The sequence below is a fragment of the Panthera uncia genome (assembly GCF_023721935.1).
Source record: "Panthera uncia isolate 11264 chromosome C1 unlocalized genomic scaffold, Puncia_PCG_1.0 HiC_scaffold_4, whole genome shotgun sequence".
In the NCBI taxonomy this organism is placed as follows: domain Eukaryota; kingdom Metazoa; phylum Chordata; class Mammalia; order Carnivora; family Felidae; genus Panthera; species Panthera uncia.
The window spans coordinates 63,635,838-63,650,843 of record NW_026057585.1 but is presented as its reverse complement, the minus strand read 5'-3'; the positions used below and the strand labels follow the sequence as shown (position 1 = coordinate 63,650,843).

The 15,006-nt window shown below is 42.3% G+C and overlaps 1 protein-coding gene across 2 annotated transcripts in view; it reads right to left on the bottom strand.

Moving 5' to 3' along the window:
- RAB3B (RAB3B, member RAS oncogene family) overlaps positions 1-15,006 on the bottom strand; it is a 95,579-nt gene that overhangs the window by 15,058 nt on the left and 65,515 nt on the right. For both annotated transcript variants that reach the window (XM_049617184.1, XM_049617186.1), the window contains 2 exons: positions 5,961-6,079; positions 2,943-3,067 (listed from right to left, as the gene is read on the bottom strand). In XM_049617184.1, the coding sequence (XP_049473141.1) occupies positions 2,943-3,067; positions 5,961-6,079 (244 nt within the window). The remainder of the gene's footprint in view (positions 1-2,942; positions 3,068-5,960; positions 6,080-15,006) is intronic.

Sequence of the window (15,006 nt, the reverse complement as noted above, 5' to 3'; positions counted from 1 at the left end):
TTTCTTTCTTTCTTTCTTTCTTTCTTTCTTTCTTTCTTTCTTTCTTTCTTTCTTCTTTTTATTAAATAGGCTTCATGACCAGCATGGAGCCCAACGTGGGACTTGAATTCATGACCCTGAGATTAAGACCTGAGCTGAGATCAAGAGTCAGGTGCTTAACCAACTAAGCCACCCAGGCACCTCTATATTTTTTTCAAATACATATCAAAGTATATACATAAAATCATCTTGCACACTTCCAATGGCATAAGTCTCTTTGGGAAATGCTAGACTCACACAGTCAACAATTTATAGTACCCTGAACACACAGTGCTGTTCTTTGCCTTTGCCAGTGTTACTCCCCTGAAATGTCCTGGCTTCTCCTCCTCACTTGGCTGCTCCTACTTGTCTTCAAGACTCAGCTTGGGCATCATGTTCTCTGATCCCCGCTGAGTTAGGTACCTCCTCTGTACCCCTACAACCCCCAGCACATTCCTCTATCACAACACTGATCACTTGGGGTATCACTCTTTCTGTCCTTCAGACCAGGGAATGTGTATCCTATTTCACAGCACAGTACCTGGCATAAAGTAGGCGCTCAGAAAGTCTTAATTGGATTGAAGTAAAATGAAGTAGCCAAATACTTAACATAATAAAATTTAATCAAAACATATTTCTGCAGTGTCTACTCAGAACCAGGCCATATAGTAGGCACTGTGGGCACAAAAATAAACTAGACTCATTTCCTGTCCTCACAGAACTTTAGGGAGATGGACAAGTAAACAAGTGCACCCAAGTGCGATAGGGACTGTGACTGCTGTGTGTCTGAGGTACATTGGGTAGAGGCAAGAGGAAAAGAGCTCTGGGGGCCAGGAAGGGCTTTATAGAAGATGTGAAGCTTGAGCTGCTTTGAAGAGTGAGTTTAGGTTTACTGGCTGGATGAGGGTAGGGGGTGTGGAGTAGAAGAGAGCATTCCAAACAGATGGTTAGTTCAGGGAAAGTGCTGGGAGTCTCCCTGGGGACAGCAGGTTGAAGGCATAAAGTGATAGCAAGAGTCACCCAAACGTATGCTTAGCCACATGCTTACTGCTCTGTGAACAGGGGGACAGGTAGACCCTTTATGGACCCTGTGAACTTCTGTAATGGGGTAGGAACAGCAAAATCCAAGATAACTCAACCTCCCTATTTATTAAACACCTACAGTTTGCTACTTTCTATTCCAGGCCACCCTGGGGAACAGAGGAGGGAAGAAAGACATATAAGACACTCCCACACATGTACTCATAATATACATAATACAAATATATACCACACACAACTCACATTTATATATTACACAATTTTCCCACCTACAAGCCCAAATACCTATAGTCTAGAGACCATAAGGGAGAATAACTTTAAACTTCCTACTCCTCAATACTTACAATACCTAGGTTGTGAGACATATTTAGGGAGGCTGGCTAAAAGTTAAGAAATATATCCTTTCTTCTAGATGAAGTTTTTTCTGAGGTGATCCTACATTGAACCCCAATACTGAAAGTAAAGGAAAGGGGGGCGCCTGAGTGGCTCAGTCAGTTAAGCGTCTGACTTCAGCTCAGGTCATGATCTCATGGTTCATGAGTTTGAGCCCTGCGTCGGGCTCTGTGCTGATGGCTCAGAGCCTGGAGCCTGTTTCAGATTCTGTGTCCCCTTCTGTCTGCCCCTCCGCTGCCTGCACTCTGTCTCTTGCGTTGTCTCAAAAATAAATAAACATTAAAAAAAGGAAAGGAAAGGAAAGGAAAAGAAAGGAAAGAAAAGAAAAGAAAAGAAAAGAAAAGAAAAGAAAAGAAAAGAAAAGAAAAGCAGCTGCTCCTTTAAGCAAGTATAGGTAGGAGTTCTGCTGTGGGGCCATTGAGACACACCTGAGATACCTGGGTCTCAGTGGAACACAGAGATAAGAGTGCTTTAATCTTGGAAAAAGTCAGACTGAGCTGCATACCTAAATCACATTATTTCATCCCTTCAAACATTTACTGTTGTTGTGAATGGTGTTTTGGTGAAGAAGCATCAGTTTACATTGAGAGAAATACTAAGACACAGTGTTGTGGTTGCTATAAGGATGTTTGCTATTAAGGACATTGTCACATCCAGCATATAGAGTCTGCTCTATCATGGCCAGTGAAGAGAATAATGGGTTTGTTTTTATTTTATTTTGGAGGGGTTGTTTTTATTTTAAGGACCATCTTGAGACCATGTATTGGTTATGCTTCTCTCTTTGCATGGCTGGTAGGAAGCTAAAAGCCAATATTTTGATCCAACTCTTACACATGCCTGGGAACCTAAAACATACATACTTATCTCACCCCTGGCTTCCTCTTATTTTCCTCCTGCCCTTGTTTTCCCTTTACTTTGATTTTCTAATTTTTTTTGATGTATTATGATAATTTAAAAAAATTTTTTTAATGTTTATTTATTTCTGGGAGAGCGAGAGAGCACGAGTGGAGAAGGGGCAGAGAAAGAGGGAGGCATAGACTCCAAGGCAGGCTCCAGGCTCTGAGCTGTCAGCACAGAGCTCCATGTGGGGCTTGAACTCAGATGCGAGATCCTGACCTGAGCCGAAGTTGGATGCCTAACCAACTGAGCCACCCAGGTGCCCCTATTATGATGATTTTTATAAGATACCTCAAAGCCTTTGTGGAAGGCACTGGTGAAAAAAAATAGTTCATAAATTTAAATTTTACTTATTAATTCAATGTAACAAAATATACACATTATCATAAATAATAAATTACCTAAAATTCATTAGCACAAAGCTTACACGTACATCACACAAATATAAACAATATACATAGAGCACACATGTACATAATTCACAATCACAACATACCTTTAATGTCACACTTAACTGTAAACATGCATGCGCGCGCGCGCGCGCACACACACACACACACACACACACACACACACAAACGTTGTACACATACCAAGCTGCTCTGCAAGGAGCCGGCCCTTCTCAGTGGGAACAACCCTCTCTTCCTCCATGTCACATTTGTTCCCCACCAGGATAACCTGCGCATTGTCCCAGGAGTAGGTCTTGATCTGAGTAGCCCTAAAGAGAGACCAAGAGAAGACTGTGTTAATGACATCCTGCTCTGGTGGCAGACCCTGCAAAACTCTAAGACGTGGTTTCCCTTCCAGGAGGCAGGCTACACCCAAGTTATGTCAATTAACTCAGTTGAGGACAGACAGATACCTGCCCCTGCTGGTTGTCACAGGTGCTGACCCCTAAGCCCTGGTTGCAAACCTCACCCACCTCTTAGTAGCATTCCTCTAATACATCTGCCCATCCCTCTCTTCATTGGGCAGAGAGTTCTTTCTAAAACATCTAGCTGATCCTTTCCTGAAAGGACTCTTCTATGCTCCCCCCCGCCAACCCCGCCCGCAAAACGAGTAGCTATGTGATGAAGTCTATATCCCTCAGGTGTTCAAGAACATTCACATCCCGTCTCTCCAGCTTTATCACACTTCCTCTCACTTCCCACCCATCCCCCAATGCTCTTCCATAGCTTGTGCCTTTGTCTATACTGGGAGTCCCTTCCCCACACTAACTCATCCCCCAAGACCCAAGGATGGTCCCACAATTCCTTGGGGGAAGTCGTCTCAGGCTTTCTCAGGCCCAGCTAGCCTCTCCTTCTTCCTCTGTGACTTGCAAACATTCACTGAAGCCTCAGATGATATTTGTAGAAACCAAAACGTCAGCAGTAGTTTCCCTCACAAAAGATGATTATGAAACTTTTCAAAAATACTTTATGTACTTCTCAATTTTTCAAAAGTGAGTATATACTACTTACATAATGAGAAACAAAATTTTAACGTAAGGAATAAAATAGGGCCCTTATACTGTGGACATCTCCTTGTGGGGATGGGCCTAACTCTGTCTCTAACCATCCCTTCAGACAAAAATGGAATCTCATTTTGGTCACTTAAACCTTTACCATGGCACCTGTTATATTTAGCTAAACTTATCAGTCTTTCCTTGAGGGCAAGGATAGTCTCATTGATCTTTGGGGTGCCAGTCCCCAGCACGGAGCACAAAGTAGAGGAGATGTCAGCAAATTTCTGGTGAATGAATAAGCCAGCAAATGGTTAATCCTGAAGCAGATCTTAAATGCAACCCTATCCTGACACTGACACTCAAACTAACTGAACCCTAACTGTTTCTGGACCTATTACCAACCCTGCTCCTAAAGCTGATCCCACCACCAATCTTCTCTTTAAGGATGAGAAGCCATTCCCTTAAGGTACGGAATTCACTCAGCCACATTGGTCATGGGCTGACAAAGAATGAGGCTCTGTGCTGGGCACTGGAGGGGCTAGGCTAGGACCAAGTTTCTCAGAGGCAAAACCTAAAGGCCAGGGCTTAGGAGAAATAGACACTTAATCTTTAGCCTCAAGGCAGGTCCCTGGAGCCAACTCTTAATGTCTCCCCATACTATTCTTTCTGTCATTTTTGTCCCTCTTCTCACTCCCATCCACTCTCAGCTCCCAGATTAGCAATTCAGGTTATTCTTGGAGGAATCGTCACCAGGTGTTAAAGTCACTGTGTTCCTGAGACAGAATGAACAGGGACTGATGGCAAAAGGGAAGGAGGTCAAGGCCAACAGGGAATTAGCAGTGTAGAGACACTGAAAGAAAGAGCTAATAATTCCATGGTAGGAGGTAGGGGGGAAGATGGAGAGGGAGAGAAAGAGGAGGAGCTGAGACAAATCGTGACTGAAGGGAAAAGAGGGAATAAGAAAGGAGAAAAGGAAGAGAAAAGGAAAGAGGAAAAAAGACTAGTAAAGAGAAAATGAAGATGGAGGGGTCTTGTTAAAAGGGAAGAGAGAAAAAGGAGGAAGGGGAGGATAACCAATAGGCTGAGAAGGAGAACCTAGACCACCATGAATGACAGACACGTGAAGGCACCTTGGAGAGCCTGCAAAGTCACTCACAACTCAAGACTACAAGGCACCAATAGTACTTCACACAGTCATGGCAACTGTTCCTTCACAGAAGGGAAGTCATCGAAGGATGGCTGTTGGGCAAAGGGCAGCATAGATAACCTTGGCATTGGCCAGCACCGCTGCTGAATTGCTGGCCTTCTCAGCATCTCTGATTCTGAAGAAGACCATGGCACAGATGTCCCATCTTCTCCCATCCCAATCCTTTCTACTGATTAGGGACACAGTGTCCTGGGCCCTCCCTCTTACCTGTCCTTCCCCTTGTGCTCCCTTCTCCCTGTGAATTATACTCCAGGAAGAAAGCTGTGTAAGTCATTCAGAGGTTGTACCTGTGAAGCTGTGCTGATTTCCATTGTATGTTGAACCTTTACAAGCTTGGACTAGATGTGCTCTTGACCCCTAGCCTGGGGATAAACTTTATGGGGATGTCATATGTGGATTCATTCACTACTATGACCAGGATGATCTTTCCAAAACATTAATCTGAACCTGCTGGTTCCCTGTTCAAATGTCGTCATCTAGGGAATAAACTCCAAATTCCTTATCCCAAAACACAAAATTCTTCATGACCTCTGCTCTTTTTATACCCCTCACTTACCTTCTCATCTTTGTACATCTGTATACTTTTCCTGGAATATTCTTATCTATTCACCCCCTGGCTCACTCCTGTTCATCTTACAAAATGTAGCATCTGTGTCAGCAACTCCATGATCCCTTCCTTGACTCCCCAAGCTGGGTCACAGCCCTCTGTTGGATTCCCAACAGTACCTCTCTTTATCACTGCACATGTACATGATATTCTCACTGCTTGCTTACTTATCTTCCTCTCCTCTCATCTGTGAGTTCCTTGAGGACAGGAGCCATGTCTGATTCACGTAGATTTCCCTAGCACACAGCACAAGACCTAGCACACATTAGGTTTTCCTAAAGAGTTTGATGAATAATGAATAACTGAGGTGAATGAATGAATGAATGAATGAGGTGAATGAATGAATCTCATACCAATCTTGGACAGCATTGAAGGACTCCTCGTTGGTGATGTCATACATCAGAATGAAGCCCATGGCCCCACGGTAATAGGCTGTGGTGATGGTCCGGTACCGCTCTTGCCCAGCTGTGTCCTGGGTAGGAAGAGAAAAGAGTTAGCATCCTAGAAAGTCTGCTTTTTTTCCTAAAAAGTCCTCAGGAACAATTAAGAAATAGCCCAAAGTATATTTAAGGAGTACCTATTATGTGTCTTGTATTGTACTTGGTAAGTAGAATAAAATGTTTTTTAAAACCTCATAAAAATTAATAAGAAAATAATTGAGGGGCTCCTGGCTGGCTCAGTCAGTAGAGTAGGCAACTCTTGACCTTGGGGTCACAAGCTTGAGCCCCACATTGAGGGCAGAGTTTACTTTAAAAAAAGAAAGAGGGGTGCCCGGCTGGCTCAGTCAGTAAAGCACGTGACATTTTTTAAAAAATTTAAATCTAACTCAATTAACATATAGTGTAATAATGATTTCAGGAATAGAATTTAGTGATTCATCACTTACATATATCACCCATCCCTACAAGTGCTCATCCCAACAAGTGTCCTCCTTAATGTCCCTTGTCCATTTAGCCCATCTCCCTACCCTATACCCCTCCAGCAACCCTCAGTTTGTTCTCTATATTTAAGAGTCTCTTATGGTTTATCTCCCTCTCTGTTTTTACATTATTTTTGCTTTCGTTCCATTACGTTCATCTGTTTTGTATCTTAAATTCCACAAATGAGTGAAGTCATATATTTGTCTTTCTCTAATTTTGCATAGCATAATATACTCTAGTTCCATCCATGTCGTTGCAAATGGCAAGATTTCATTTTTTTTTTTTTGATTGTTGAGTAATACTCCATTGTATATATATATACACCACATCTTCTTTATCCATTCATCCATCGATGGACATTTGGGCTCTTTACATATTTTGGCTATTGTCTATAGTGCTACTATAAACATTGGGGTGCGTGTGCACCTTTGAAACAGCACTCCTGTATCCCTTGGATAAATACCTACTAGTGCAATTGCTGGGTCATAGAGTAGTTCTAGTTTTAATATTTTGAGGAATCTCCATACTGTTTTCTAGAGTGGATGCACCAGTTTGCATTCCCATCAGCAGTGCAAAAGAGATCCTCTTTCTCCGCATCCTTGTCAACATCTGTTGTTGCCTGAGTTGTTAATGTTACCCATTCTGACTGGTGTGACGTGGTATCTCGTTGTGGTTTTGATTTGTACTTCCCTGATGATGAGAGATGTTGAGCATTTTTTCATGTGTCTGTTAGCCATCTGGATGTCTTCTTTGGAGAAATGTCTATTCACTAGCATTTACATTTTATAGTTGAGAATGCAAAAATGCAGGCAGGGTAAGTGACTTTCCTAAGGTCACAAAGCTGGAGACAAAAGCTATGCCTTAAATCCAGGACTTCTGATTCCAAGTCCAACGTACATACCACTAAACTCCAATCAATGAAGGATTTATCCACAAGTATTTACTGAACACAATCTATAATGATAATAAAATAAGGGGACAATAATTCCAGTATGCCATTATTTGTGTATATGCTGCACCTGTTATCCACACACTTCAGAAAAACTCTGTAGGATATATATGATTACTCTATTTTATTCCAGATAAGGAAACTGAGGCTTAAGAAGATTGCCACTAAGTATCAGAATTAGAACTCAAAATAAATCTATCTGAGGGGTACCTGGGTTGGATGAGCTCCCGCTCAGTTGGTTGAGCGTCCAACTTCAGTTCAAGTCATGATCTCGCGATTTGTGAGTTTGAGCCCCACATCAGGCTTACTGCTGTCAGCGCAGAGCCCCCTTTGGATCCTCTGTTCTCTGCCCCTCCCCTGCTTGCGCTCTCTCAAAAACAAATAAACATTAAAAAAAAAAAATAAGCCTGACTCCTACACTCATTACAATTTATACCTTAGCCATGGACCATACTTTGTGTGATATAAAAATGGACAAGGCACTATCCCTAACTTGAGGAAGTCTCAGTAAAAGTGCAGAGGTAGCTAATGCTAATGGGGAGCATTAGACTGATAACTAGCAGTATGTGGCAATATGTCATTAGTTCCAGATAAGCAGTATAAAGAAAATGCATCAGGCTTGCACTGGCAGTGCAGAGCCTGCTTGGGATTCTCCCTCTCCCTCTCTCCCTGCCCCTCCCACCTTGTGTACACATGTTCTCTCTCTCTTTCTCTCTCAAAATAAATAAACTTAAAAAAAAAAAGAAAGAAAATGTGTCACACAAGTTAGGTAAGGTAGAAACATGGTGGTTTGGGGTAATTATAGAAGTTGTCAAAGCAGAGATAGTATATCAGTTAGGATATACTGAGTTATTTAGTAGCAAAGCAATCCCCAAATTTCAGCAGCTTAAACGAGGTTTTATTTTTCACTATTGCTACATATCTATTAACAGTTGGCTGGGTGCTCTGCTTTTTGTCTTCCGTAGCTGACAGGGCAGCTACCAGAGGGGGGAAAAGTGTGTGAGTCATATTTTGGCTCTTAAAACTTCTACTTCTCCCACTTCACTAGCCAAAGCAAGTCACACACCCACATCCAAAAAAATCTTATAACATACCCACGAGGAGAATCATAAACGTGGCAGACAGCGTAACTCCCACTAATGGAATCTGTACCAAGTCCAGAAGCATTGGCCTGAAGATGTGCTTATTTGACAATAGTAGGAGGATAACAGGGACTTTCTTTTTATTTGAGGAAGAGAGAGAGAGCAACTGAGTGAGGAAGCAGAGGAGAGGGACAGAAGGAAAGAGAAAGAGAGAAAGAGAGAGACAGAGAGAAAATCCTAAGCCAGCTCCATGCTCAGCACAGAGCCCAATGCCAGGCTCGATCCCACAACCATGGGATCATGACCTGAGCTGAAATCAAGAGTTGGACACCTAACCAACTGAGCCACCCAGGCACCCCATCAGGGACTTTTCTAAAGAAGAATTTTCCAAGCAGTGAAGTGAGGGAAAAGTATTTTGGCAGAAGAAGAGTTTTTGCCATTGAGTACTCCAAAAGAACTTAAGGAACGGTAAGAAATGGGAAATGGGTAATGGATAAGTGCCAAAGCTAGAAAGAGCTTTAAATGTTGTGCTATGGGGTTTGGACTTTATCTTTTTTTTAAGTTTATTTATTTATTTTTGAGAGACAAGACAGGGAGAGCACAGAGGAGGGACAGGGAGAAAGGGAGACAGAGGATCTGAAGTGGGCTCCGTGCTGACAGCAGAGAGCCAGACTTGGGGCTCAAGCTCATGAACCATGAGATCATGACCTGAGCCGAAGGCAGATGCTTAACCAACTGAGCCACTCAGGTGCCCTTGGACTTTATCTTTTAAAATAAAAGATTACGAGGCAGGGGATTAACATAATTAGATGTGAACTTTATTTAGAAAGATCACTCTGGCTGTGATGTGGGGAATGGACTGGAAGAAGAGATGGAAAGCAGGAAGGCTAGTTAGAAGATCTCTGCAGTGGTTCAAGTAAGTCCCAATAAGGATTTAAACTAGAGTGGTAGCAATGAGAAGGAAGTCAAACAGATTCAAGAGGTATTTAAGAGATGAGTTATATAGGGCATGGTGATGAATTGGAGGTGATGTGATGAGAAATCAAAGACAACAGTTATCTGTTACCTCATTTTCTCCATGTCCTCAGCAATTCAGCTCTGACCTAGACTTGCACAACTTTACTCAGCAAAAAAATCTGTACTTACTACACCCACTATCCTTGGGGAGCATATAAATCCCCAACTCCTGTTTATTGAGCATGATCTTTGGGTGTCTTACTCTTCACCTCAAGCAGCTTATCAGAGTATCCCTTCTGACCACATACAATATTTCTTCCTACGAGCTCTGGTAAGAGTTCTTTCTAAAAGTTCTCCAGTTCATAAATGAGTGAGTGGATGAATGAATTAATATATAAATGAATGAAGAGATGGATGAGTGAGTTAACACATAACACTGGGAATTTTAGGCACTACTGAGAGAAATCATCAATTTGCACTATCTATGCAGAAGTTTTTTGTAACTATGAAACACTTCAACAGTATTTAATCCACCCCACACCCCTTGCCTTTGCTTCCTGAGCTCCCACACCACAAATGAGACTCCTCCCACCCATCTGCAGGCCAGGCCCCAAATCTTGTCCTGTGAGGTTTAGAATTAAGCCACCCATCCAGACTAGAGATTTAAAGGCCCAGGCAGGATTTCTAAGCAGCTGGTCTCAACTCTTCTCACTCTGCCTGTGTTGTATCATTTCCCTGTGAGAGTTTTGAGGTCTCCATCTCTGACTGGAGTCTGGCCCTGTGCCCCAGCTCTTTGACAGGGGGGGTCCTGTCACCCAATTGATGCCCAATTAATTAGAAATCTTGGTATGGGGAGTGCCTGGCTGGTTCGGTTGGTAGAACATGCAACTCTTGATCTCGGGGTCATGAATTTGAGCCCATATTGGGTGTAGACGTTACTTAAAATAAAATAAAATAAAATAAAATAAAATAAAATAAAACAAAATAAATCCTAGTATGGAATACTAAATGAGCTTGGACATGGAACCAGTTTCATCTCTGTTCTCCTAGTGCCTAGCACAGGGCTGTGCACACAGTGGAGATTCAATCATCACTTGCCAAACAAAAAGGCTACATAGTCTTGAAATTGAGGGTGGTCTCTGGGGTTAGACTCCTGGGTGTGAATCCCTGTTCTAGCACTTACTATGTGACTATGGTAGGCAGCCTTTTAAATGCCTCCTAACGATCACTGTCTCCTGGTATTTATGCTCTTGTGTAATCTCCTTCTTGGGCAATTCGCCTTTTTGGGCCTTAGTCTCTTCATCTTTAAAGTGGGAATAACAACTATATCTACTTCACAAAGTTATTGTGAACATTAAGAAAGTTATTATACCTAAAATGCTTAGAAAAGTTCCTAGTACATAGTAAGAGCCATAAAAGCCTCAGTTACTATTTTTGCACTTTCAGAGTTAGCCCCAGGAACAGGGCCAGCTTCCCAGAGTCTGCCCAGCTGGAGTAGATGAGTTTCATGCTATGTGTCACTTCGCACTCATTCAAACCTGCTGAGGGCTGCTTCCAGTCAGAGTCTTAATATGATGCTTCCCTCAAAGAGTAGCAAATGGCCTGATAGAAAGGGAATGGATGAGTGTAAAAGTTGAGCAGGCTTTGGTCTGACTCCCAGCTCTGCCATTCATCACCAGCTCACCATTCATCACCAGCTCTGCCATTGTGTGGTTTTGGAAAGCTTGGGTTTTTTGTTTGTTTGTTTGTTTGTTTGTTTGTTTATCTCTTTGAGATTCAGCTTCCTCACATCTGGAATAGAAATAATAATCCCTACTTTGTAGGCTGTTTGCAATTAAATAAGATTTTTAAAAATGTCTAGCTCATAATAGGTACTCAAATATGGGAGTACATATCATTTTCATTATTATTTAACCCTTCTAAGCTTAAGTTTCTCATTTGTAAAGTGATAATACCAACCTTAAAGTGGTTGTGTGAAGATTACAGATAACGTATTTGGAGAGCCTGGCAGAGTGCCAGGCACATAGTAGGTATGCAATAAAGTCCATAGTAGCTCCTGCTATTACTGTTGATATTATTGTTATTGTCATTTCCCTTGAAGAGAAGCAAGGTTGGAAACAATAATCCAGCTCTCACCATCCTGTGCTCAATGGAAAGTAGCCCAGAGAACTGTTCCTGAACCTCCCTCTCTCTCTCTCTCTCTTTTATTTTTAAAAATCACTTCAACAAACATTGATTCCCCTCCCACTGATGAGAGTCAGAAATAGAACCAAAGAGGAGACAGGAAGGAGGAGAAAGAGGCATGACTCACTGGCTACTTGAGGAAGGAGACCATGTCATCAAGAGCAATCAATTCACTTCTATGAAGCAGGCATTCATTGAGCTCTTTATATGGGCAGAGCATTATTCCACAGAGTGGACACCAGGGTGAGCAAGCCGCCGCCCTGACCTCCAGCAGCCCCATGTGGCAGACAGACACATAGGTAAGGGGCAGAGAAGCTAACATCAACTGAACACCTACTCTGTGCCAGGCATTTTGATAAATGTTTTATATATGGGATCTCACTTATTATTTATAGTAACAAAATAAGACTGTTAGTTGAGAATTATTACAGGCCAAGCACCATGCTAAGCACTTTACCTATTTTATTTAATTACCAAATAACCTTGAAATACTGTTATCTCTATTTACAGATGAGAAAAAGTTAAATAATTTGCCTAAGATCTTGCAACTAGTTCATGCCAGACTGAGATTCAAACCTAGGTCTGATTCCAAAGCCTGTGCTTTTCCCAGGATGCTCTTTATTCCACATCATTTATCTTAATTGTTACAGCAGCCTAAAGCAGGACAAATTTGAGTCTCCATTTTATACATAAATCCACTGAGGATCACAGAAGCTAAGTAAATTTCTAGAGTCACAAACTATAAGGAGACAGAGTCAGGATTCAAATTCTCTCTTTTGACCACAGCCTGTGCATTTTCAACACAACCTATAGCCCAACCAGACTATGTATTCTTGATCCCCTTCTTCCCCCTAGGACAGGACCAATCCACTCTGCAGCACCCCACCCCCCTCCCAGAGAGGGGGTCCTCTAAGGTTTCCTGGGGTGAACAATCTCCCCTCCACCAGAGGGTAAGGCTGGAAATTACCCAGAGAGTTTAAATGGAATCACGTGTGTCTGGCACACATGTGCTCAACCAATATTAGTTATCTTCTTTATCTTCCACTGAATCATCAAATCACACAGACTCTTCATTTCTTTCTGGAGTTTCCTCATGGTCGCCCACACATGCCACACTCATTTCTGCTCCATATTTCTGTTCATGCTACTCTCTGCCACATATGCCCCCTCCCAGTTCCTCCACTTGTCTTGACTACCAGATTGTTGAATTCTAAAGTTAAAAGTAAACCTTAAATATTATTCAACTTACCCTCTCACTCAAACTAGGAATTCATTCCACAGCATACTTGTACTGAGTGTTTCTAATGTTGGACACCCACTACCTTAAAAGGCAGCCATTCCATTGATGGACAGTTCTGATTATTAGAACATTTCTTCCTTCTCTTGAGCTGAAATCTGCATGTGGTAATTTCTATCCATTGATTTAATTCTGTTCTCTGGAGACACAAAGAATAAATCTAATTTTTCACTCATGTGGCAGCCCTCCAAAAATTTAAATCCTATGTTTGTTTAGCTCTTAGAGGTTATAAAGTTTATTATCTCAGTTATCTCAGTTAATTCCCAAAGAAATCCTATGAGAAGAACCAAATCCCCATTCCACAACAGAGGCAACTGATGCTTGCAGAGGTGAAAGACAGTGAATGATGGAAAGGGGCTTAAAGAATACCAGGTCTTTTGGCTCCAAGAGACCATGGCTCCTGGCACAAGGCTATGTCTCTGTTTTAAGTCACCTGTCACAGGGACCTTCACAATTAGCAGAATAACCAGAACAGTGACAGGAACTTGAAACTGTTTTACAGGAGGAACAACTACAGGATGGAAGATGTTTAGTACTCTAGGAAATAGCACTGCTATCTTCAAATATCTAAGGTGCCTAATAGGTTTTCCTCTTTTACCTTCCTTTTCTTTCAAATCTTCGCTGATTCTATGGTTAGTGTCTGCTAGGTCCCGAAGATCAAAGGATGAGTGCAATGCCAATACTTGCTTGAAGTTTGCTTTGGAAGGTAAACATGTGTCAGATGGGAGTCTGAAGCCTGAGAGGCTGTTCCCGTAAAGCCTTCCGAGTGCCTTTCCTTGAGGCAACACTCTTCCTTTGGAGCTTAGCTCAACTCAGCAGAGAAGCTGCCCTGACCATCCTGGTAAAGTCAAATACGCCAATTACATGCTATCCTGGCACCATGTACTTCTCCTTTGTAGCACTCATCCTCACTGTAATTTTGTATTTATTCGTGCAGTTATTTGATTAAAGTCAGTCTCCCCTGCCAAACTGCAAGTGCCACAAGAACAGGATGTCTGGTTTTGCTTACTATTGTGTCTCCGTGACTGGCACAGCACTAGCACATAAGGTGGGGGAGATTTCCAATAAATACTTGTTGAAAGGATGAATTTATTGGGTGTCTGCAACATTTTCAATAGAGCATACTACAATGTCAGATGGGTCTTTCTAAAATCTAAATCTCATCATTTCCCTCTTGGTCTAAATCCCCTCTCTGGCCTCCCATAGCCCCCACCACAGGGTCCAAATTTCTCAGTAGAACATACAGACTGTTCAGGATCTAGCTCAAGCTTCCCTTCCAGTTCTTTCCTTCTCATACCTCCACTGAACCCGTGAGTTCCAGTTTTGCCTAACTACTTGTGGCCTTTTGTTGATATGCAGATGTTTGCCTGGAATCCCCTTCTCTTTTATCATTTGTAAACTCATTCAAAGGTCACATCCTCTCTGAAGCTTTTCCTGGCCTTCCCTCCCCTGACAAAGTAACTTCCCTTTCTGCCCTTTCATGGTTTGGCATTATGTCACTGGACACATCACATTTATTATAGTGCTGGTTTATTTATCTGTCTCCTCTTTCAGATTATGAGCATCTTGAGACCCAATCATATATTTAGCTAAATTCCAGGCCCTTGACTATAGCACTTGGGACATAGTAGGCACTAATAAGAACGCTGAATGAAACTCAAGAGCTGACCATGTGGTTGGTAGGGAAAACTCATTTCAAACCTCATTTATAACCCCTTTGGTTATAAAAGGGTCTGTGAGATCATACAAACCACCTCCTCTTACTGGTCCCTTTCCATGTTATAGATAAAGCAGGAGGCACAAAGCAGTGACACAACCTGGAAGGTCACACAACTGGTAAGAGGTTGTTTCTGGGGCCTCTATCCCTGGATACTGCCCTGTTGCATACTTTCTCCTCCAGGCCAGACTCCTCCCTCCCTCCTATTCAATTCACTCCCTCTGGGCCATGTTGGGAGATAGAAATAATGAGCACCAGGAAGGCAGTAAGGAGAGCTTCTGGGCTGGCTCTCC